This window comes from Cervus canadensis, chromosome 25 (genome assembly GCF_019320065.1).
Source record: "Cervus canadensis isolate Bull #8, Minnesota chromosome 25, ASM1932006v1, whole genome shotgun sequence".
Lineage (NCBI taxonomy): Eukaryota > Metazoa > Chordata > Mammalia > Artiodactyla > Cervidae > Cervus > Cervus canadensis.
In genome coordinates this window covers 51690542-51714497 of record NC_057410.1, presented here as the reverse complement: position 1 = coordinate 51714497, position 23956 = coordinate 51690542, and the positions used below count along the sequence as shown (strand labels likewise).

The window sequence follows — 23956 nt, the reverse complement described above, 5'->3', positions numbered from 1 at the left end:
AAAAGATATATTTTCTTCTTCTTTTCAGAAGATAAACTGTTTTCTCATTATCTACTATGTTCAACTTGATCCCATGTTATTTTAGTTCCTTCTAATTTGTGTTATCATTTTTGTTCTGATTTTCTGTATGACACTAATGACAAATTCTGAAGAAAGAGGTGTAATACACGCTACTTTTTTGTTCTGGCCTAAAAGTGTCAGTTAAGCTTAAATGCCTCAGAATTTAAGAACAAATATACATAACAAATCCTTAAAGTTCAAACTTACTTCCCTAGAGTTAAAGGGTTCTGTGCTCACAAAGGACTTACTTAACCTGGGAGAGGGATGCAAAAATCTTCACAGAATATAGACAGTTTCAGTAAAGATTCTTAGTCATTATTTTTATCCAAAAGGGCATAGTAAATTCAATTCACTTCCTTAATTAGCAAGGTTAAGATCAACATTGAGGCAAAAGCCCATTCATAATTGGGTCCAAGGAGATATAGGAGAGCAAACAACAGATAATCCAAATAGACCTGAAGACATGACAAACATTCCAAGATGTTACCTGACCAGAGTTCCTAAGCCTAAGGGCTGGAAAACCAAACCCACACAGTCGACGCCACCTAAGCTAATGGAAGAATCATTTTGAATAGCATTAGGGTTGAGTACTGCTAATGAGCGTTTGATTCCAAAATTTCTTATCACCAGTGAAGTTTTGCATGCGAGAATGTATATCTGTAACTTCTATCACCATTGAGCATTATTTATTTTCCTTTTACTTATTTGAAGACTCTGCTCTGTGTCTTATAAAATTTTCCTAATTTATAACATACTGGCTCTTCTAATTAACCTATGCATTTGAAATGACTCGAGGCTAGATTGCTCCGACAGGAAAGCTGTTTATTAGAGTCATCTAAACAGTGATGATGATAAACAGCTTATGATGCCCATGAGAGTTGCTTTTTTAATTTTACTTTTTAAGAGTTGCTTTTTTAATATTGTCCTAAGCCTGCATGAAAGCACCTTGGCTTTAGTAATGTTTTTAATGAGAATAATCTTGGCTTGACTGTTCGTTGTCATTAGTTTTGTTTTTGTCTGCCTTTGCAGCAGACGTGCATACAAGTGTCAGTACAGTTATGGTATCATTTTTATCTGCTGGAGAAAGGCTTCTTACCCTTCTCTTTTCTCCTTAACACAGAGACACTGTACTATTAAACTTATGTAAAACAAAATACATTCTTGTGTATATTTGTACTTTAGAATAATATATCATTCCAGGCACTTCATTTCCAGTAAAAGTTAAGAATTGTTTTACTGTAATTTCAGTGCTTTCCTTCCTTGACAAAATTCAAGGACCACATTAAAGTGAGAAGAACATATCTTACATTACTACTAATATTTAAGTATGTCATTAGATGAATGAGTTTTGATTTTGAAATATTAATAGTACATCAGTTTACTAAAGAGTGAATCTGTTCTGTGTGTGTCAGGTTCAACAAGGCTAGGCTATTAGCTGGGCTTATCTAATAGTTTTGTATTAAATATGGTCTATTTACATAAAATGATAAAGATTAGGTACTCATTTTCATAAACTACATCTACATACATATGTACCTATGTATACATGAATTCATTATCAATATTCCTTACTTTCCTTTTTGCTACAAAAATTGTCATCTCCAATATTTAATAGCGAAAATTGCTTAATTGTTCAATAGGCAGTAAACAGTAGACTTCCACCATTGCAACTGTATTTTATATTTATTTTCTATGTTTAAAATACTATGTTGAATGAAATTATAATAAAGCTTTACCATATCCATTATTTTATGGATATTCAAAGTAGGTTCATTTGGAAAATATTTTAAGTGACCATATAATTTCAGTTGTCAGAGTGGAGTGACGTGAAAGTAACATTATTTCTATTTCTCCTACTCTTCATTTAGGAATATATTTTAAAGCAAGTTGCAACAACATACATCAAGCTTGGTTGGCCAAAAAACAATTTTAATGGATCCCTTGTCCAAGCGTCCTACCAACATGAGTACGGTTTTATTTCCTTATTTGCTTCCCCCCCCAGAACTGTACAATGACACGCCACTAGAACCTCTGTGACTGTGGCAGAGTGAGACGGTCCTGCTTTCTGCATCTTTTATTTCCCTTTCCTGGAAGGACTGCTGGTGAATAGCACGGTTTCCACCACCTGGTACTGAGAACAAAGGCTTTTCTTTGCCGTGTTTTAATTTAAAATCTGCCTCTGCTGGTAAAGTTGAGATTTGAACCTAGACCCCTCACTAGAGAACTGTTTCCAGAGAAGACTTTTTTATGCACAACTCCCACCCTGCTTAATTATTTCTTACTCAGCAAAATGGAATTCCAGTGTCTGAAAATTTTTTTGTGTTAATTATTTACTTGTGTACTGTAATGTAGTGTAATGAGTTACCCTTTCTCTCCAGATACTGACACTGTTGACTTTTCTTTCCCTTTTGATGATACCTAGAGAACTACGTAGAGAAGTTATAATGCTGGCATGTAGCTTTGGCAACAAACACTGTCATCAACAAGCATCAACACTTATTTCAGACTGGATTTCCAGCAACAGGAACAGGCAAGTTGAACCAAATCCTATTTTTCTGATATGGTATGTACTACTTTCAGATTCTTAGTGGATGCGTTACATTTATCAGCTGGAGAAAAGCAAGACAAGATGAAAACACTGCAGAACTTTGTTTTGGGTTCACAGAATACCAAGCAGCGGCACGGAAGCCACAATGTACATCTCTTTGGAATACTTTATCTAGTTTTAATCTACCTTTCTTAAGCGAGGCCCTTATTCTTCATATATAGGGTGTCACCTTATTTTGAATCTTCATAGTTTTGCTCTCCCATGAAAACAAGATAATTAAATTTAGGTCAAACTCTGAAGTTCCTTAGAAAGGTTGTGGTATTTATTTATAAAACAACTGTGAGCATTTGATATAAATGAAGCAGCATAGCAAATGTTAATTGTAAAACCTAAAGACAAGAATGTTATGAAAAACCTTTAGTCTTTCAGTGACCTTTGATAGAAACCTTGAACTTGTGTCTTATCTTGGAATTTCACAGTACAGTATTTTCATATATTATGTGAGGTTAAAAATATTTAATAGAATTATTTTTGACTTAACTATTATACTAAATGTCACTTAATGTTAATGAAAAATTATGAAGTGTAAACAAAATCAAAGATCAGTGATTTTCTTACTATAGTTTTTAAAAATATTTTAGGTGTCTTTGAATTTCCAAAGATCATTATGTTCCATTTCTTTTTATGCTCTGGGAAATTTTTAATTACACTTCTCCAGTCTTTGGCCACCTTGTTAAGGAGAGTCTGATCAGAAGGGTGAGGATTTAGGGAATAATTAGTTCAGATGATTCTATTTTACATGCTTCAGGGGGCTTGTCCCTGGTGTCAGTGGCTGAGACAGCCCCGTGGGCAACAGAGGAGACTTGTTGTAGAAGAACATTGAGAACCACAGAAAGTATAATTTGTTTATGGAACAAAATGGTATTTGTCTTGCTGAGAGTTGTTTAGGTTTAAACTTTTGTCTGATTCCAGATAAAAATGTAGGTCTCCTGCTTTAAAAGTTTGTGAGGGAAATCTTTCACTGCATTACTTAGTAATTAGTCATAATCTCTCACCTTCTCTAGAGTTTTCTTCTTTTCTTTTTAAGTTAATCCATGTTGGCCGTACACTGAGCTGAGAAGGAAAATATTTTATTACTATCATCTCTCAATGGAACCATCATATACTAGAAGACAGTGATTAAATTCTTCATCACTCTTCTCTAGAACTAAAACATCTTCATTTTTAAAACTTATCCTTTTTGCTAAGTCCTCTAAAAACTTTTATATTGGTCTTAAAATGTTATTAAAAAAACTTTTCCTGTTTTTTTACATGTGATAACATGTAATTGGGCTATCAAAACTTAAACATTTATACAAAATCAATACATCCAAAATGTGACCAAGATATTTAATCATATATACATTCAAGGAAAAAAAGTGAAATATACTCTTTGACAATTGTGATCTCAACTTTCCACCCCTTTGTTTTTTTGTTTGGTTCTTTGACTGTTTTATCTGGCAATTTGACTTAAACGTGCTAAATTACTTCAGTTGTGTCCTGAATTACAGCCAACCAGGCTCCTCTGTCCAAGTCTTCCCAGGCAAGAATACTGGAGTAAGTTGCCATTTCCTCCTCCAGAGGATTTTCCCGACTGAGGAATCAAAGGAACATCTGTTACTTCTCCTGCATTGGCAGGCAGGTTCTTTACCACTAGCGCCACCTGGAAAGCCCCTTATTTGGCTACAGACAGGTGCTTTTTCTCAGAACAGATAGCTGTTTTTGAACCCTTTCATGAATTTACTCATACTTACCTACATTCCTACTATTTTATTAGAAATGAACTTACAACATATTACCATAATTTCTCTAAGGAGTAGTCAAGCCTGATATCACTTTCTACATTTAAAAATATAGCTATCGGGAAAATTCTATCTTTAAAATAATTCATTTTTTTAATGAAATTTTCTTGAGCAATTCTCAGTAGTAGCTGGTAACCAAAAACCAAAGAGAAGAGGCAAAGCTCAAAATTAATAGGAGATACAGCTCTATAAACAATAGTGGTATTTTGAAGCAAGAACCAAGCATAAGACAGTGTGTGAACCTGCAGAAGGGAGAGACTGCTGCCTGGGAGACCCTGTGTTCTGCCTTATGAAGAGTGAGTAGGACTTTGTTAGATGACCGGGCCATGTGAGCAGGGATGGGTGTGTATGGGAGTGTCAGGAGGGTGGTTCAGTCAGTTCAGTCGCTCAGTCGTGTCCGACTCCTTGCGATCCCATGAACCGCAGCACACCAGGCCTCCCTGTCCATCACCAACTCCCTGAGTCCACCCAAACCCATGTCCATTGAGTCGGTGTTGCCATCCAGCCATCTCATCCTCTGTCATCCCCTTCTCCTCCTCCTTCAATCTTGCTCAGCATCAGGATCTTTTCAAATGAGTCAGCTCTTCACATCAGGTGGCCAAAGTATTGGAGTTTCACCTTCAACATCAGTCCTTCCAATGACACCCAGGACTGATCTCCTTCAGGATGGACTGGTTGGATCTTGCAGTCCAAGGGACTCTCAAGAGTCTTCTCCAACACCACACTTCAAAAGCATCAATTCTTCGGCACTCAGCTTTCTTCACAGTCCAATGCTCACATCCATACATCACCACTGGAAAAACCATAGCCTTGACTAGACGAATGTTTGTTGACAAAGTAATATCTCTGCTTTTTAATATGCTGTCTACATTGGTCATAACTTTCCTTCCAAGAGGTAAGCATCTTTTAATTTCATGGCTGCAACCAGCATCTGCAGTGATTTTGGAGCCCAGAAAAATAAAGTCTGACACTGCTTCCACTGTCTCCCCATCTATTTCCCATGAAGTGATGGGACCAGATGCCATGATCTTAGTTTTCTGAATGTTGAGCTTTAAGCCAACTTTTTCACTCTCCTCTTTCACTTTCATCAAGAGGCTCTTTAGTTCTTCTTCACTTTCTGCCATAAGGGTGGTATCATCTGCATATCTGAGGTTATTGATATTTCTCCCAGCAATCTTGATTCCAGCTTGTGCTTCCTCCAGCCCAGCATTTCTCATGATATACTCTGCGTATAAGTTAAAAAGGCAGGGTGACAATATACAGCCTTGACGTACTCCTTTTCCTCTTTGGAACCAGTCTGTTGTTCCATGTCTGGTTCTAACTGTTGCTTCCTGATCTGCATACAGGTTTCTCAAGAGGCAGGTCAGGTCGTCTGGTATTCCCATCTCTTTCAGAATTTTCCACAGTTTATTGTGATCCACACAGTCAAAGGCTTTGGCATAGTCAGTAAAGCAGAAATAGGTGTTTTCCTGGAACTCTCTTGCTTTTTTGATGATCCAGCGGATGTTGGCAATTTGATCTCTGGTTCCTCTGCCTTTTCTAAAACCAGCTTGAACATCTGGAAGTTCATGGTTCACATATTGCTTAAGCCTGGCTTGGAGAATTTTGAGCATTACTTTACTAGTGTGTGAGATGAGTGCAATTGTGCGGTAGTTTGAGCACTCTTTGGTATTGCCTTTCTTTGGGGTTGGAATGAAAATTGAGCTTTTCCAGTCCTGTGGCCACTGCTGAGGGTGGTAGGGGTTCCAAGCAGAAGGAAGGCATGTGGATTGATGTTTAGTTTTAAAGAGTACAGAAATTTTTGACTTGTGAGTTTGAACCCTCTGTCACTTCCATAAACCCCTTATAAATGAAAGTGTCAGCTCATTTCAGTTCTTATAACTATTCCACTTATTTGTGGTACAATAGTTAAATTGGGGCCTAATTCTTTAAGTTTCTTTTGTTATGTCCTTCATCATTTTTACATGGTCCTGTTTTGCTTCTTTTTGTGACTGGGCAAGTAAACCTGCTAAATGAAACTAACTCTGTGTTTACTAAGAAATACTCAACCAAGCAGCCAAATGCCATGCCCCAGCGTGACACAGGTGACCTCCTGCAGGAAGTGTACGTGATGCTCAGGGAGCTGGCTGTGTGTGAGGTCAGAGGTTTTATCTGTAGTTTTGAAGTGCCAGCTCAACAATAAGACAAGAATGCACTCCTGTACTTGGGGCCAAGTTTAACTTTCTTAAATTGAGTCAGTTAAGGGGAGGGTTAGGTTTCTTTTTAAATGTGCCTCAAGTAACAGACCAGTCTGTTTTGCTTGCTTGTTTTTGTTTAACTGGAACCTTAAAAATCATCTTAAAAGACTCTCCAAAGGTAATGTTAAAGTGAAAGTGTCAGTCCCTCAGTCATGTCTGACTCTTTGAGACCCCATGGACTATAGCCCGCCAGGCTCCTCTGTCCATGGGATTTCCCAGGTAAGAATACTGGAGTGGGTTGTCATTCCCTTCTCCAGGGGATCTTTCCGACCCAGGGATTGAACCCAGGTCTCCTGCATTGCAGGCAGATTCTTTACTGTCTGATCCACAAGGTAACATTGTAACATACTAAAATATTTTGGTCAGTGAGATGCTATATATATTTGTGCTAATAAATCCAAATGACAAGGAGTCCTGGAAGAAGCAGCAGTTGCAAAGATCTGGGCTGCTCATTACTATACAGCCTGGTCCTGATACACTGGGGAGATAGGTCACATCAGTGGCACAGGAAAATACAATGGAAAGTTGGTGCAAGGCTGGCTAATGGATCCAAAAAGTGCAATGAAAAGCTAGAGGTGGTAGCAGCAGTGGGAAGAATTCAAGAATTACAGTGGATGATACACTGAATGAGTCAACATTCTGATCTCTTAAAATATTCAAATGCTGCTAGAGTGTGCTGAATTGTGATGGTGATGTCATGCATGCAGACAGATTGAGCTGTGTTCAGGTCTTGTTAGGCTGTGGTTTGGGGACTAAGTTCAGCAGAATGCCACATTTCAGAAAAGAGACAAATCACCAAGCATTCGGGAGAGAACAATACAAATGATAAAAAAGATTGTGAGAACACCAGCTACGAGAGGAGGTCACGAGAACTGAGAATTTCACTCGAAAAAAGACACGCAAAAGATGATAGCTTTTTTGTATGGATAAAAGCATAATAAAAAGGACAGAAATTGGTTTCTTTCACTGCTTGGTGGAAATAAATAAGAAATGATTGCCATGAACTTCACTGAGTAAAATAGAAGGGATATAATTTTTACTGTAAATGAATTATTATCTGAAAACCTCTGTATTAAAACACTTTTGAGATCATGCAGTTAACTACACAGGGATCTCAATATATCAATGTGTGATTTTCTTTGAATAAACATGTAACCTGAAATTAAATGTGTCCATGATAACACAGCCTCTTAATTTTATGTTAATGTTTTTCTCAATTAATATTAAAAGATACATTTATTTCTTTTTAAAAATTTTTTGGAGTATAGTTGATTTACAATGTTGTGTTAGCTTCAGATGTACAGCAAAGTGCATCAGTTGAGTTCAGTTGCTCAGTCGTGTCTGACTCTGTGACCCCATGGACTGCAGCACGCCAGGCTTCCCTGTCCATCACCAACTCCCGGAGTCGGTCATGCCATGCAACCATCACATCCTCTGTCGTCCCCTTCTCCTCCTGCCCCCAGTCTCTCCCAGCATCTGGGTCTTTTCCAATGAGTCAACTCTTCGCATCAGGTGGCCAAAGTATTGGAGTTTCAACTTCAGCATCAGTCCTTCCAATGAGCACTCAGGACTGATTTCCTTTAGGATGGACTGGTTGGATCTCCTTGCAGTCCAAGGGACTCTCAAGAGTCTTCTGCAACACCACAGTTCAAAAGCATCAATTTTTTGGCACTCAGCTTTCTTTACAGTCCCACTCGCACATCCATACATGACCACTGGAAAAACCATAGCCTTGACTAGATGGACCTTTGTTGGCAAAGTAATGTCTCTGCTTTTTAATATGCTGTCTAGGTTGGTCATAACTTTCCTTCCAAGGAGTAAACCTCTTTTAATTTCATGGCTGTAATCACCATCTGCAGTGATTTTGGAGCCCCCCCAAAATAACGTCTGACACTGTTTCCCCATCTACTTCCCATGAAGTGCTGGGACCAGATGCCATGATCTTAGTTTTCTGAATGTTGAGCTTTAAGCCAACTTTTTCACTCTCCTCTTTCACTTTCATCAAGAGGCTCTTTAGTTCTTCTTCACTTTCCGCCATAAGGGTGGTGTCATCTGCATATCTGAGGTTATTGATATTTCTCCCGGCAATCTTGATTCTAGCTTGTGCTTCCTCCAGCCCAGCATTTCTCATGATGTACTCGCATATAAGTTAAATAGGCAGGGTGACAATATACAGCCTTGACTTACTCCCTTTCCTATTTGGAACCAGTCTGTTGTTCCATGTCTGGTTCTAACTGTTGCTTCCTGACCTACATACAGGTTTCTCAAGAGGCAGGTCAGGTGGCCTGGTATTCCCATCTCTTCAGAATTTTCCCACAGTTTATTGTGATCCACACAGTCAAAGGCTTTGGCATAGTAAGTAAAGCAGAAATAGATATTTTTCTGGAACTCTCTTGCTTTTTCAATGATCCAGCAGATGTTGGCAATTTGATCTCTGGTTCCTTTGCCTTTTCTAAAACCAGCTTGAACATCTGGAAGTTCATGGTTCACATATTGCTGAAGCCTGACTTGGAGAATTTTGAGCATTACTTTATGAGCATGTGAGATGAGTGCAATTGTGTGGTAGTTTGAGCATTCTTTGGCATTGACTTTCTTTGGGATTGGAATGAAAACTGATCTTTTCCAGTCCCGTGGTCACTGCTGAGTTTTCTAAATTTGCTGGCATATTGAGGGCAGCACTTTTACAGCATCATCTTTCAGGATTTGAAATAGCTCAACTGGAATTCCATCACCTCCACTAACTTTGTTCATAGTGATGCTTTCTAAGGCCCACTTGATGTCCCATTCCAGGATGTCTGGCTCTAGGTGAGTGATCACACCATCATGATTATCTGGGTCATGAAGATCTTTTTTGTACAGTTCTTCTGTGTATTCTTGCCACCTCTTCTTAATATCTTCTGCTTGTGTTAGGTCCATACCATTTCTGTCCTTTACTGAGCCCATCTTTGCATGAAATGTTCCCTTGGTATCTCTCATTTTCTTGAAGAGATCTCTAGCCTTTCCCATTCTGTTGTTTTCCTGTATTTCTTTGCATTGATCACTGAGGAAGGCTTTCTTATCTCTCCTTGCTACTCTTTGGAACTCTGCATTCAAACGGGAATATCTTTCCTTTTCTCCTTTGCTTTTCGCTTCCCTTCTTTTCAGAGCTGTTTGTAAGGCCTCCTCAGACAGCCATTGTGCTTTTCCTTGGGGATGGTCTTGATCTCTGTCTCCTGTACAATGTCCCGAACCTCCATCCATAGTTCATCAGGCTCTCTGTCTATCAGATCTAGCCCCTTAAGTCTATTTCTCACTTCCACTGTACAATCATAAGGGATTTGATTAAGTCATACCTGAATGGTCTAGTGGTTTTCCCTACTTTCTTCAGTTTAAGTCTGAATTTGGCAATAAGGAGTTCATGATCTGAGCCACAGTAAGCTCCCGGTCTTGTTTTTGCTGACTGTATAGAGCTTCTCCATCTTTGACTGCAATGAATATAATCGATCTGATTTTGGTGTTGACCATCTGGTGATGTGCATGTGTAGAGTCTTCTCTTGTGTTGTTGGAAGAGGGTGTTTGCTATGACCAGTGCGTTCTCTTGGCAAAACTCTATTAGCCTTGCCCTGTTTCATTCCGTACTCCAAGGCCAAATTTGCCTGTTACTCCAGGTGTTTCTTGACTTCCTACTTTTGCATTCCAGTCCCCTATAATGAAAAGGACATCTTTTTGGGGTGTTAGTTCTCATAGGTGGTTCGGTGGTAGAATTCTCACCCGTCATGCGGGAGGCCTGGGTTCGTCTCCCAGCCCATGCAGCCAGTGTCCCTCAGTCATAGCTCTTGTTTAATCTCCTAGTATAAAGAGCTCCAGTGAAGCTCCTTTCCTTTTGTCTGCTCTCAGCCCATCAGTAATGGTTGAACTTGTGTGAGAACATACAAGTGGCAGGACAAAGGGCTCTTTTCCATTACGGTTTTTATGTGTTTGATTCAGAAACCTCATGTTTTCTTCCCTGAAAACCATAGATCCTGTTACTGGCCATGTTTCCAAGTTACTGTGGTCCTGTTCCCTCTGCTCCTTACACTCTTTTTGATATTCTTTTCACTACTCATTGGCCTGCTCTGCGTGTTGCTACCAGCCAGTCCTGCCGTCCCAGTGGCCGCTTACCAGCGAAGTCCTATTGCAGACTAGTGGACACAGCGCAGTCTGTATGGAGCAGTGGGATGGGCAGGGTTCCCCAAACCTCCCGTGAGTGGGGCTGAGGAATCGGGTTTGCTCGAATTTGTCAGTAAACAGCTGTGGGTTCAGACAAGTCTGTTACTGTCTCCAAACTTTCAACTCTCTTTCTAAGTGAGGGCATCGTATCTAAATCTCTAGTGCTCCCTTCACCTCCAGCAGTCCAAAATTTCACACTCACTGTCTTGGACATAAATCATACAGTTTCCTCACAACATGTCTGCTCTGGGTTCTCTTTTGATTGCATAGTTAAAGGGAGCATATGCTCACTGATTTGTGTATTCAACAAGCATGTATGCGGCACTGTGCTAGACACTTGGAAGGCAGCATCCCTTCATTCAAGTAGTGCCAGCCCCTATTACCTGACCGGCATTGAGAATATGTGCTCCTCGCCCTTATCCGCACTAAGGATGAATGCGGGGCAAGGAGGGGAGTGTAGGAAGGAGGCAGAGATCGCTCCAAATAATCACACAAAGCTAAAGATGAAACTTAGGTGTGTGACGCCCTGAGAGACAGTCCTGTGGAAATTGGACCAGAGCAGGGAGAGCAGGGAGAACTTCCAACCCTGATCACTGGGGCTGGAGATGAAGAGACAGGGCATATTTGAACTTGACCGAGGAAGGAAAGTGACAGGAGTTAATGAATGTTTGGATAGAAAAAATAAGAGAAAGGAAGGCAATGATGACAACTGATGAAAATAATCCCTTGGGCTCAAACTTTTATGCATATGAACTGCCTAAAATGGCATTTTAAGTCTATATCCAAAACTCTCCATCATACATTTAAATGATTATAAATTCTAGCATATTGTAAAAATAGGCATTTTTTTAAAAAAATAAAATTCTTTCCAGACTTTTAAATGTCTCCAGTGGATCTGAGACACCATAGCTATTTTATACTCATCATTAACCATTTAAAAATATGATTACTTATTTACTAAGCACAAATTTCCTATCATTCTTCTATCCCCCTTCAAATTGTATTCTAACACACTATGTTTTTGCTTGAAAATCTCGTTTGGATCACTCTACCATATTTCTCTGCAATAAAAAATAAACACAGAAAAGACACATAGGCATACACACACTTAAATATTTACATTTCATAATAAAATCCTGTTACATATTTTTTCTAAATTAAGTTTTCTTTACAATTGTTTCTTAGATATACTTGATCAACATAAATCCTTTGCAAATATTGGTAAATAATTTCTAAGCATGAAAGTAAAAATTGTTAAATATAAAAGTAAAAATTGAAATTGGCCTTTTCCCCCCAATTAGTTTATACGTTCACAGATAAATATTACTCACTGCTAGAATGAGACAAACTTCACAATAAATTCTATTCATATTTTTATGTTAAAGTGCTAAAAAGCCTTATACATGAAAATAAATGGGAATAGAAATTGTTTTGTTATAGGAATGTAACACAATTCTTGAAAATCTTCCCAAATTTTGTTCCAAAAATGACATAATAATCTATCACTAAAATTTAATTATCACCTGATGGCTTGATTAGTCCCTTCAAATTTTACAGAAACAGGTTTTGAGAAATATAAAATTCATTTTCTAGATATTAACCCCAATATGTAGAATTTTCTCTTTATTTTGTACTGTAATAAAATGCACCCTCAGAAGACACAAGATGAGTGAATGAGAAATATGCCTCTCATATGAGAGAAAGTGGGAGAAGGGTTTTCATGAGAAGAGGAGTATCCATTTAAGAGTTTAGAATGCAGAAATGGATCGCCCTGCGTGTGTCAGTCACTCAGTCGTGTCCGACTCTTCGCAGTTCCACGGACTGCAGCCCACCAGGCTCCTCTGTCCATGTGATTCTCCAGGCAAGAATACTGGAGTGGGTTGCCATTCCCTTCTCTAGGAGATCTTCACAACCCAGGGGTTGAATCCAGGCCTCCTGCATAGCAGGCAGATTCTTTACCATCTGAGCCACCAGGGAAGCCCAGGGAATTATCCTTCGGTGCTCCTTGAAAAGTCTGCCCTTATGCCTAGAGTTAGGAGCAGGGCATTTGAGGACACTTGCACTGGGATGTAGGTAGAAATGGAATGAACGAGAAGTAGATGAAGTTGTCTAGGGAGAGAATATAAGAAGGGAGTTCAAGGCCAAGAATTAAGAAATCACAGCATGCAGTAGCTGGGTATAATTCACACATGTGTTGTGGCCCCTGAAGATGAATATTTACAGTGTATTCCAAAAGTTGTTTTATTTCCTCTGCCAATTGTCATGTATTTTTTATTTACTATTAATCCTTTCCACTATAAAATTTTAAAGTTGCATTTATTTAAACGGGTGGTACAGTGGTAAAGAATCCTCCTGCTAATGCAGGAGACACAAGAGACTCAGATTTGATCCCAGGGTCATGAAGATCCCCCGGAGTAGAAAGTGGCAACCTACTCCATTATTCTTGCTGGAAAATTCCATGGGCAGAGGAGCCTGACAGGTTATAGTCCATGGGGTTGCGAAGAGTCGGACATGACTGACTGTACAAACATACATATATATCTGTAAATATGGATATGTAAAAATGGTATATAATCTAAGAACTTATATACTTTTTCTTGTAGATGTCCCCAAGGGACCTTATATAATTTTTAGTTTTACTTTAACTCATTTCCATCAAAAAAATGCAACTAATTGCCTCTACCTTGCATTATAAAATAGGCATTTTATATCTAAAATAATTTTTTAAAATATTTTTATGATTGTCTCATGTTTCAAATATTTGACTCACAGCATTCTCTTTCAGTGTTAGCCAATAATGCTTTACAAGTCGTATATTTCTTTATATCCTAACCAATATCTGGCATAAAATCTGCTTTTTTGGGGTAAAATTTCAGAAATTATTTCATTTTTAATTTCTAAGAATTTAGGAAGTATGCTACAAAAGGCAGTTATAGCCCCAGTGTATTATATTAAGAAACTTCAAACTGATTGACCTGTCTTTTCAGTTGTTGGCATTTTTACTTGTACGTGAGCATCCTAAATGTAATTTATTTGGCTAGTTATTTATTTCACACTGTGCACAGTTGAGACACTGTTAATAGAGGACTTCATGCACCATGGATGTGATTTCCTCCCTTAATCATTTTTTTTTTAATATAACAGACTAGTCCTTTGAGGTGAGAGGAAGAATATAATGAATTAGCTACTAGAATGTTTGTAGTGTAGATTTAAAAAGTAGTTTCAGCTAGTTTCCCCTTTGCTGAATGCAAAACTTGAGAGCATATATTTTTGTTTACTTTTATCTTTGCTGTTCAGTTGTTATATCCTGTTCAACTCTTTGTGACCCTATGGATTGCAGCACACCAGGCTTCCTTGTCCTTCACTGTCTCGTGGAGTTTTGCTCAAACTCTTGTCCAATTAAGTCCGTGATGCCTTCCAACCATCTCCTCCTCTGTCACATCCTTCTCCTCCTGCCCTCAATCTTTTCCAGCATCAGGGACTTTTCCAACGAGTTGGCTCTTTGTATCAGGTAGCCAAAGTATTGGAGCTTCAGCATCAATCCTTCCAAAGAATGTTCAGGATTGATTTCCTTTAGGACTGAATGGTTTGATCTCCTTGCTGTCCAAGGGACTCTCAAGAGTCTTGTCCAGCACCACAATTTTTTTAAATTTATTTTTTATTTAAGGATAATTGTTTTACAGAATCTTGTTTTCTGTCAAACCTCAACATGAATCAGCCATAGGTGTACATATATCCCCTCCCTTCTGAAGCCCCCTCCCATCTCCCTCCCCACCCCACCCCTCTAGGGTGACACAGAGCCCCTGTTTGAGTTTCCTGAGACACACAGCAAATTCCCGTTGGCTGTCTACTTTACATACGGTAATGTAAGTTTCCATGTTACTCGTTCAATACAGCTCACCCACTCCTCCCCTCTCCCCATGTCCCCGTGTCTATTCTCTATGTCCATTTCTCCATTGCTACCCTGTAAATAAATTCTTCAGAACCATTTTTCTAGATTCCATATATGCAGCACCACAATTTGAAAACAGCAGTTCTTAGGTGCTCAGCCTTCTTTCTGGTCCAGCTCTCACATTAGTACATGAATTACTGGAAAAACCATAGCTTTGACTATATGGACCTTTGTTGGCAAAGTGATGTCTCTACTTTTTAATATACTGTCTAGGTTTGTCATTGCTTTCCTTCCAAGGAGCAAGCATCTTTTAATTTCATGGCTGCAGTCACCCTCCACAGTGATTTAGGAGCCCAAGAAAATAAAATCTATCACTGTTTCCACTTTTTCCCCATCTATTTGCCATGAAGGGATGGGACTGGATACCATGATCTTGGTCTTTTGAATGTTCAGTTTTAAGCCAGCTTTTTCACTCTCCTCTTTCACTTTCATCAAGAGGCTCTTTAGTTCCTCTTTGCTTTTTTCCATAAGGGTAGTGCCATCTTCATATCTGAGGTTGTTGATATTTCTCCCTGGCAGTCTTGATTCCAGCTTATGAGTCATCCTGCCTGGCATTTCACATGATGTAACTTATTTTGTACAAAATACTCTCCATATAAGTTAAATAAGCAAGGTCACAATATACAGCCTTGACATATTTGTTTCCCAGTTTTGAGCCAATCTGTTGTTCCATGTCCAGTTCTAACTGTTGCTTCTTGACTTGCATACAGATTTCTCAGGAGACACATAAGGTGCTCTGGTATTCCTCTCTCTTTAAGAATTTTCCACAGTTTAAATTAAAATTTAAAATTAAAACTTATCCTTTAATGGATAAATATTTTCCTTCTATTTCCTTTCTGCTCTAGGAATTTTATATTTTAGTAGTTGTGGCCAGTCACTTCATTATGAATTGTTTTTGCATAAGTCCAACAAAGATAACCTTTAAAGCAAAAAGTGTTGTGGGACCCTCTGGAATAATTCACAGTTATTATCAAAATTATCTCCATCATTGATGTCTTTTTATTAATTTATTCCTCAGTAGTTTTTCAAAGTTAAAACATAAAATCTTAAATATGCTGCATCCCTAACTGTGATCAATGCAAAATTACAGAGTCAAGTTCACCAGTCACATTTGAATAATGGAATACCTGGATCATAAACAACTTGAAAGCTTGAAAGTTGTTAACTTTCAGCTTGATTTCTAAAATAAAGTAGTACGTCTCCCACAGTAATATCTACTTAGTGTGGTTAATCTGTATTAATTCAGACTCTGTCAGCATTTTATTCAGGTACCAAACATACCCTGCTGCTCCTGCTGCTAAGTCTCTCCCATATCCCAGGCATTGGGCTAAAAGGCAGTGATGAGCTAAAGGACAGTTTCTTTCTTTCTGAAGTTGACAGTCCACTGGGATAGACTGAGACTAATCAGATGTCATACAAATACTGTATAGTTTTAGTGTGTTGAGAACCAGAGGGAGATTTATAAGAAAAGAACAATGTGACCCATCAGTAAGGCTGACATTCCTGCAGAGTGACAATTGGCCCGAGGCCTACAGGAAAGATACACACTCAGTAGGCAAAGAGCGAAAGATGTTAAGAGAAGGAGCTGTGTATAACAATGGCCTTCATATCAGTTATCTATTTTAGAGATAGTAGTGTGTATATGTCCATCCCAATCTCCACATTTATCACTCTCTCCACCCTTTCGCCCCTGGTAACCATACATTTGTTTTCTGTATCTGTGACTTTATCCGGGAACTCCTCTCAATACGTGTTAATGACCTATATGGGAAAAGAATCTAAACTGACTGGGCATATGTATATGTATAACTGATCAACTTTGCTGTACGGGAACTAATACAAAATTGTAAATCAACTATACTCCAATAACTTTTTTTAAGTCACCTTAAAATATAGCCTTCTCCCACAAAGTAATTTCTCAAGATTGAAGTCTTGGTACTGTGAAAAATTTAGCTGATTGGGCAGGAGCTATACTGACCCAAGAACATCCTCTGGTAGTATTATAATTTCATTTTCAGTTAATCAGTTAGTTTTGTTTTTATTTGCTGAAAAATGCAAATTAAGCTCCATCATCAAAACTTAAGAAGGATATTTTTCTGCTAAGATTAAAGTTTGTTAACAAATAGAAATGTATTGATAAACTATGGAGAAGAAAAGCAATATATGAAATGTAGCAAGTAGACCCGCTATATGAATTGATCCAATTGTGAATTCCTTTGTCAAACTGGAAATCTTTCTCATAACCAGTAATCAATCACGACCTGCTTGACTTTCTGGTTAAGGAGAAATCATGCATTAAAATTAATTTGTTGCTGTTCTGCCACTCAGTCATGTCCGACTCTGCGACCCCATAAACTGCAGCACGCTAGGCTTCCTTGTCCTTCACCATCTCCCGGAACTTGCTCAAACTCATGTCCGTTGATTCAGTGATGCCATCCAACCATCTCATCCTCTGTTGTCCCCTTCTCCTTCTGCCTTCAATCTTTCCCAGCATCAGGGTCTTTTCTAATGAGTCAGCTCTTTGCACCAGGTGGCCAAAGTATTGGAGCTTCAGCTTCAGTATCAGTCCTTCCAATGAATATTCAGGACTGATTTCCTTCAGGATTGACTGGTTTGATCTCCTTGCAGTCCAGGGAATTCTCAAAAGTCTTATTCAACACCACAGTTCAAAAACATCAATTCTTCAGCACTCAGCCATCTTTCTGGTCCAGCTCTCACATCCATACATGACTACTGGAAAAACTATAGCTTTGACTACATGGACCTTTGCTGGCAAAGTAATGTCTCTGCTTTTTAATATGCTGTCTAGGTTGGTCATAGTTTTTCCTCCAAGGAACAAGTGTCTTTTAATTTCATGGCTGTAGTCACTATCTGCAGTGATTTTGGAGCCCAAGAAAATAAAGTCTGTCCCTGTTTCCATTGTTTCACCGTCTGTTTGCCATGAGGGATGGGACTGGATGTCATGATCTTAGTTTTTTGAATGTTGAGTTTTAAGTCAGCTTTTCACTCTCCTCTTTCACCTTCATCAAGAGGCTCTTTAGTTCATCTTTGCTTTCTGCTGTAAGGGTGGTGTCATCTGCGTATCTGAGGTTATTGATATTTCCCCCAGCAGTCTTGATTCCAGTTCGTGCTTCACCCAGCATTTCTCTTGATGTACTTTGCATATGAGTTACATAAGCAGGGTGACAGTATACTTAAGGAGTGGTAATAACTAAATGTAGAAGATTTTATAATCTTTCTTCTCCTTATGGTTCTCTAGAATCACTGAAAGTAACTCTTTTCGTCACTATTTGGAGAATTCAATACATGCTATCTCATTTCAATTCATCATCAGATAAATATTTGACTGAATGACCTCCTTTCAGAATGTACTTTTAATTTACTTATTGGTGTAGCAGGGATTTTAATTGCATTGAGAGCTAATATAACTCTGGTAAGTGCATGGTTCTATTAATTTTCTTATAGTCACATTTAGTTTGTAATATAAATGCATTAATGATTTTATATTCTAATTTAAAATGCAGAAATAATCATACACTTATTTTCCATTTCCCAACCCTTTTGGCTTTTCCTGACATTGAAAAATTATATTACTGGACGTGCTTAGAGGCAAATAGTCAATAGTGTTTTTTCAAAGTATTTTAATTTTTATAGAGTGTGTTTTTGAAAATGGCTTGATCTAATTTAACTTTTTTTCTTCTTTTTAGTATAATTGGCTTTTCCCCCATTTCTGCCAAAAATAATTTTCCTATCATGCTAGCATTGTTTGCCTAATATTATACCAATTTTTGGCAGAACACTATTGAACTCTTGTATCATCTGTCAAAAGATATGTATTGATTAGTTGTAGAATAGCTGTATTTTAACTGCCTAACTGTTTATCACAGTGTAAGTACTAAGTGAATATAAATTTACATGGGCAACACAGGGAGCGATGGTGATTAAACTTACCATAGTAATCATTATTTACTAAGCCAGAGCAGAGGCACCAACAGAAATATTTGCAGCTTTGAAAGCATTCTTGTGTACTAACACAGAGTAGATTATACTGACAGGTTCAAGATTCATTGATTATAAAGTTTATTTCAACTACTACAAGCACTATAAGTAAGAAATTTCCTCCACATTTTCCAAAAATAATATAAGCATTGCTATTAGCGTTAACAACATTTCTTTTATATTTCCCCCCTTGTGATTGAGACTGAGGACTGATTTTATACATATAATTTACCCTATTTCAAAATGAAAATAATTCATGTTAGTCTTCCTAATAATAGTGTGATAGTGAAAGTCATTCAGTCCTGTCCAACTCTTTGCAACCCCACAGAGTATACAGTCCTTGGAATTCTCCAGAATACTGGAGTGGGTTCCCCTCAGGATTTCAAGGAGTGCTACTGATATCAAATAAGACTTCTAACTTTCATTAACTATTCTTACTTAATATATTCATCATGAAATGGAGGAATAAAAGAAGATGTTGAGAAGGCAGGTTTTTGTTCCTCAAAAATTCAGAGAAAATTAATATCATGATTCCTCAGAATGCCATTTTTTTAATTGTGTAAGAAAAAAAGAGGAGTGTGGCCTATGGCATGAAGATAAACTAATATAGACAGCCCTAAAATTCACAACAGAGAACCCGTCCTCATGTTTCAGGCTCCCTTCACATCTAAATATTTAGAAAGAGGTTTTTTTATCTTTCTGGTGATTTGAGGTTCTTTCTATAATTAAAAAAATGAATTAAAAAATTGAAGTGACTTTTATTTTTATATGTAAATTAATCTTGCTTATTTTATGTTGAGATGAGCATACTCTGCAAGCATTCACTGTGTACTCTTTATACACATAACAACGCTATAACCAGTACCTGCCAGTTGCAGGTATATGTGCACACATACATTTCAGTTATTTCAGAAAGTCATAACAATTGCGTTGACTCTTTCAAAGTGTATGTTTTTACAGAACCCAGATTGTTTTTTTAAAACAATAATTTTATTTTGCTTTTTGTAATGGGACTAGATTCTTTATAACCATTTTAATTATCAAATTAAATTATTTTTTAATTAATCTTGATTCTTTGACCTGTAAAGTTTATCACAGGTTTTACTACTTTTTCACAGGAGGATCTAAGTATATTTCAGTGGAAACATAGAACATCCAGGATTTAATGGGCATAAGAATATTTCTCTGTTTTTTAAAAATTGCAACATTTTCTTATACAGTGAATCTAACAATTAAAATTATGAAAATATACAGAGTTACTTTTTGGTCAATGCACAGACACATGCACACACACATACAGTCGTAAAATTTACTTAGCCAAATAAAATCTCTCGATTAGAGACCTTTCAAGGGAGGAAAATTTATTAATTATTGCCTACTCATGACAGCTTCCTTGTTATGCTTAAAAAATTAACTAAATGGCTGTAGTTGATTCTTCCCAAGCTGGACAGTCAGCCTTATTAACCAGTGACCTTGATAGTGCATTAGAAATGAAGGTAGACCTCATTTGTTCATGGCCTTATATTTGCAGATGTAGTAATTTGATGGATACAATAAATTGGTGCACTTTTCAACCTTTGTATGAAGAATTGCAGACAATGACTGTTGCTATAAACTATTCCTTGGCAACGAGAGTTGTTTTCCAGGTGGAGCCCGATGTCATCCAGTGGAGTTTTCATAAACATTCAATCCTGGATCATGATTTGAATGAGAACAGTGCTATAGTTTTGCTGTTGGAGCTCATGTATCATTCCTGTCATTATCTTCCATCTTAAAAGTTAATCTAGAGTACTTATTCCTAGTCATTGTGATTCAGAAAGCACCACCTATATTTAAAATTCATATCATAGGGGGCACTTCGATTTACAGTGCTCTGACCTGAACTAGGTGAAGAAGAAGCTTAAATATTCAAGAATTGGGATGGAGCAGATTAGCGATTCATTGGAAAGCCACACATAATAGGCACGCAATTACCGGGAAACAATTAGGAAACAATTTATCTGCTCTTTAACACAGGCATCTATAAACAGGGTAATTTATCAGCCATTTCACAACTTCTACTACAACTGTATACCTCTTAAGTTTTAAACTATGTTATGCTTTTAGAGTTATTTAAAATCACAGCCTACTTCTCAGTTTTCAAGTGAGTCATCATAGATATCTTAATTTTTCTACCTTTGCTATAAACCAGTTTGATTTTTTTAAAGTTCTTATAGGCATAATTGACTCTAGATGTCATAAGGGTTCTGAGTCATGAAATGTGAAATAACTGTGTTCTAGGGTTTTCAGTAGAATGCATTTAAAATCTCACCTTACGCTTTTGCAGGTTTTTGTCATGCCAGTCTTTGTCATCATACTCTGAATGTTTTGATAGCTCTTTATATGTTGCACATGTTTTTCCTAGCTTTTATTCCGTGTCTCCTTCTAGTCCTCTTCTTTTTCATCTTGTGTCTGGCCCGCTTGGCTTCTTTTGTTTTCTTGCTTTTGCAGTTATATTTTGTAAAATGGTCTTACAGCCCAGAAACTTGACCCTCACCATTCCCTTCCCTTCCCACCCAGTAGTAATAGTAGCTACTTTACATATAGGAACTTAAAGGTTTAAAATATAATGTCATATTTATTATTTCAGCCTAAGCAAAGTGAACGTCCCTTTTAAAGTTCATTTTAATTATAAAAGCCATTTAAAAAGAGTGCAGTTATCTTAAAATATACTCTTGATACATTCAAGATATTGAGTTAAAGTGACTCACCCCTTCCCAGCAGTCCTTTTTTTTTCAACTAGGAACATCAACATATGCTTCTTTACAATATGCAAAGTGAAAATGTGAAGAGGTTTTGAACATCATTTCAGGCCACATTTTAAATACAGTTGGTTTGTAGTCCACCAGCTTTCCCATACTCTCTTTTTGCTCTTTTTGAGGTCCTAAGGGTATTTCTTTTTCTGTGCTCAGTGTATAGGGGGAATGGGCAGGCTTGTGGGCACCAGTAAGGGGGCTCTTCAGAAACAGAGCAAGCCCTTGTTGCAGGAAGGATATCCCTGACAGCGCTGTTGCCGCCTCACAAGTGTGTCCTTCACGTGGGGCTCTGTTCTCCCGCGGCCAGGGGGCTTACGGAGGTACTAAGGAACTGTAGTCCTTGGGTCGCCAGAGTTTTTGTATGGATTCAGTAGCATAGGTGATGCTAGTGGTAAAGAACCTGTCTGCCAGTGCAGGAGACATAAGAAATGGGATTAGATCCCTAGGTTGGGAAGATCTCCCAGATGAGGGCATAGCAACCCACTCCAGTATTCTTGCCTGGAGAATCCCTTGGACAGAGGGGCCTGGCAGGATACAGTCCATGGGGTTGCGAAGCGTCGGACACGACTGAGGCGACTTAGCACACACGCATACCAGTCAAGTTAGGTGGAATTAAAATAGTGTATTTGATTGTAATGCCTTAAACCTGAGATATATGTCATTCATGACTTTCATAATTAATCCTTCATTTTTAGAAAGGTTGGCTGAAACCTTTATTTTTGCTTTCTTTTTAGTCCCGTACTCATTTGGGAATGATAGGAATATTTGTTGCCACTGCATCCTAATAATAATAGCAATAAAAATGATGAAGAGGAGGAGTGTTATTGTTACCTATTTTCTATGTTCACACCTATTTTCTCTGAACATAGACAATTTTCTATGTTCCCTGTACTTGGCTATGCACAATATTTATCTGAAGTCCATACTGAACTCTTGATATGTACCATTATCACATGAATATCAAATGAAACATTATTTCATTTAATTATTGCAACAGTGCTGTAAGGAATTATTATTCCCGTTGTCCAGATGAGACAAGTAGGTGCAAAAAGTCACACATTACTTCTATATATCTTTAATTTTTATTCACTATGATTTTCTTAGCAGCAGCCAAGGGACCAAGGGATCAAGATAGAATGAGAAATGAGGGTAGAAAACAAAATGGACAGGGTCAGCCTTTGATAATGCAGGTGACTTTTCAGTCTGATATTTTAAAGTCTAGGACTGTGTGCCCTGAAAGAAATAAGAGTGTTTGTAAGTATAAGGCAGAACAAGATATAGAGCGTTGGTGGAAGAAGCCTCAACAATGGCTGTCTTTTAATTTTTAGTTAGAATAGGCAAATGATATTTCAAATGATGTGATTAACTGCAAATTAATTACAATGATTTAAATGATAGGCCCACTCCGTATCAATGGCGTGTGTAGTGACACTGAAAGAAGAGGCTAGTGATTTGAAAAATCTTTTTTATTGTCTTTGAAAATAATTAAATGCACATTTCAAAGTTAATACAACCACTGATGAAAAGAAGCTTGCACTAACAGAGCAGGGAGGGACCTGAGAACTCGTGTACTTTAGCCTTTGTCCAATTAGGATAGAAAGTGAGCCCCAAAGCAGTGACCTTGACTTGCCTAGTACTAAAGGCAGTTACTAGTCCAATTAGGTCTACTGAAAACCTGCTTAAATCAACCCATAGTGTGATTAAGCATCAAAATTTTATTTTAAAATAGTGTGATCTTTTTTCTTTTGGTAAGTGTAATTTTCCTCTGGGAAATATTGTTACTGTATCATCATAATTATTTTTATATATTAGTAATAGCATTTTTTATATTGAAATATATTTTACTCCAAAATTTTATCTTTATAAATGTAATTATACACTTATTTATTTCCAAAGTAACTGTGGAAGTTATTAAATTATTAAATTTGAAATATGTAAGTTTAAAAATTCTAATGACTTATAATGAAGCTAATGTTAATATTCTCTTATTTATCCTTTCAGTCTTTCTTCTAACATACAAATTATCATTTTTCTTTAGATGAGCATAGAGATATCATATTAATATGTATATAATACTTTATCTTTAATGATGTATTTCATATTAGATAAAGTGTTTTACCATATCATCCAATATTAATCTATGATATCATTCTTAGTTGCTATTTATATCTTAAATTCTTTATTGTTATTTTTTAATTTATTTTTTTATTGAAGGATAGTTGCTTTACAGAATTTTGTTGTTTTCTGTCAAACCTTAACATGAATCAGCCATAAGTATACATATATCCTCTTTCTTTAGATGAGTTCTGAGTTTTCCCCTTAAAAAGCAATGTAGC

General features: G+C 37.4%; 1 protein-coding gene across 1 annotated transcript in view; it reads left to right on the top strand.

The window, feature by feature from the left end:
- TRHDE (thyrotropin releasing hormone degrading enzyme) overlaps positions 1-23956 on the top strand; it is a 427468-nt gene that overhangs the window by 382742 nt on the left and 20770 nt on the right. The window contains exons 14-15 of the mRNA XM_043447137.1: positions 1929-2026; positions 2483-2590. Coding sequence (XP_043303072.1) covers positions 1929-2026; positions 2483-2590 — 206 coding nt within the window. The remainder of the gene's footprint in view (positions 1-1928; positions 2027-2482; positions 2591-23956) is intronic.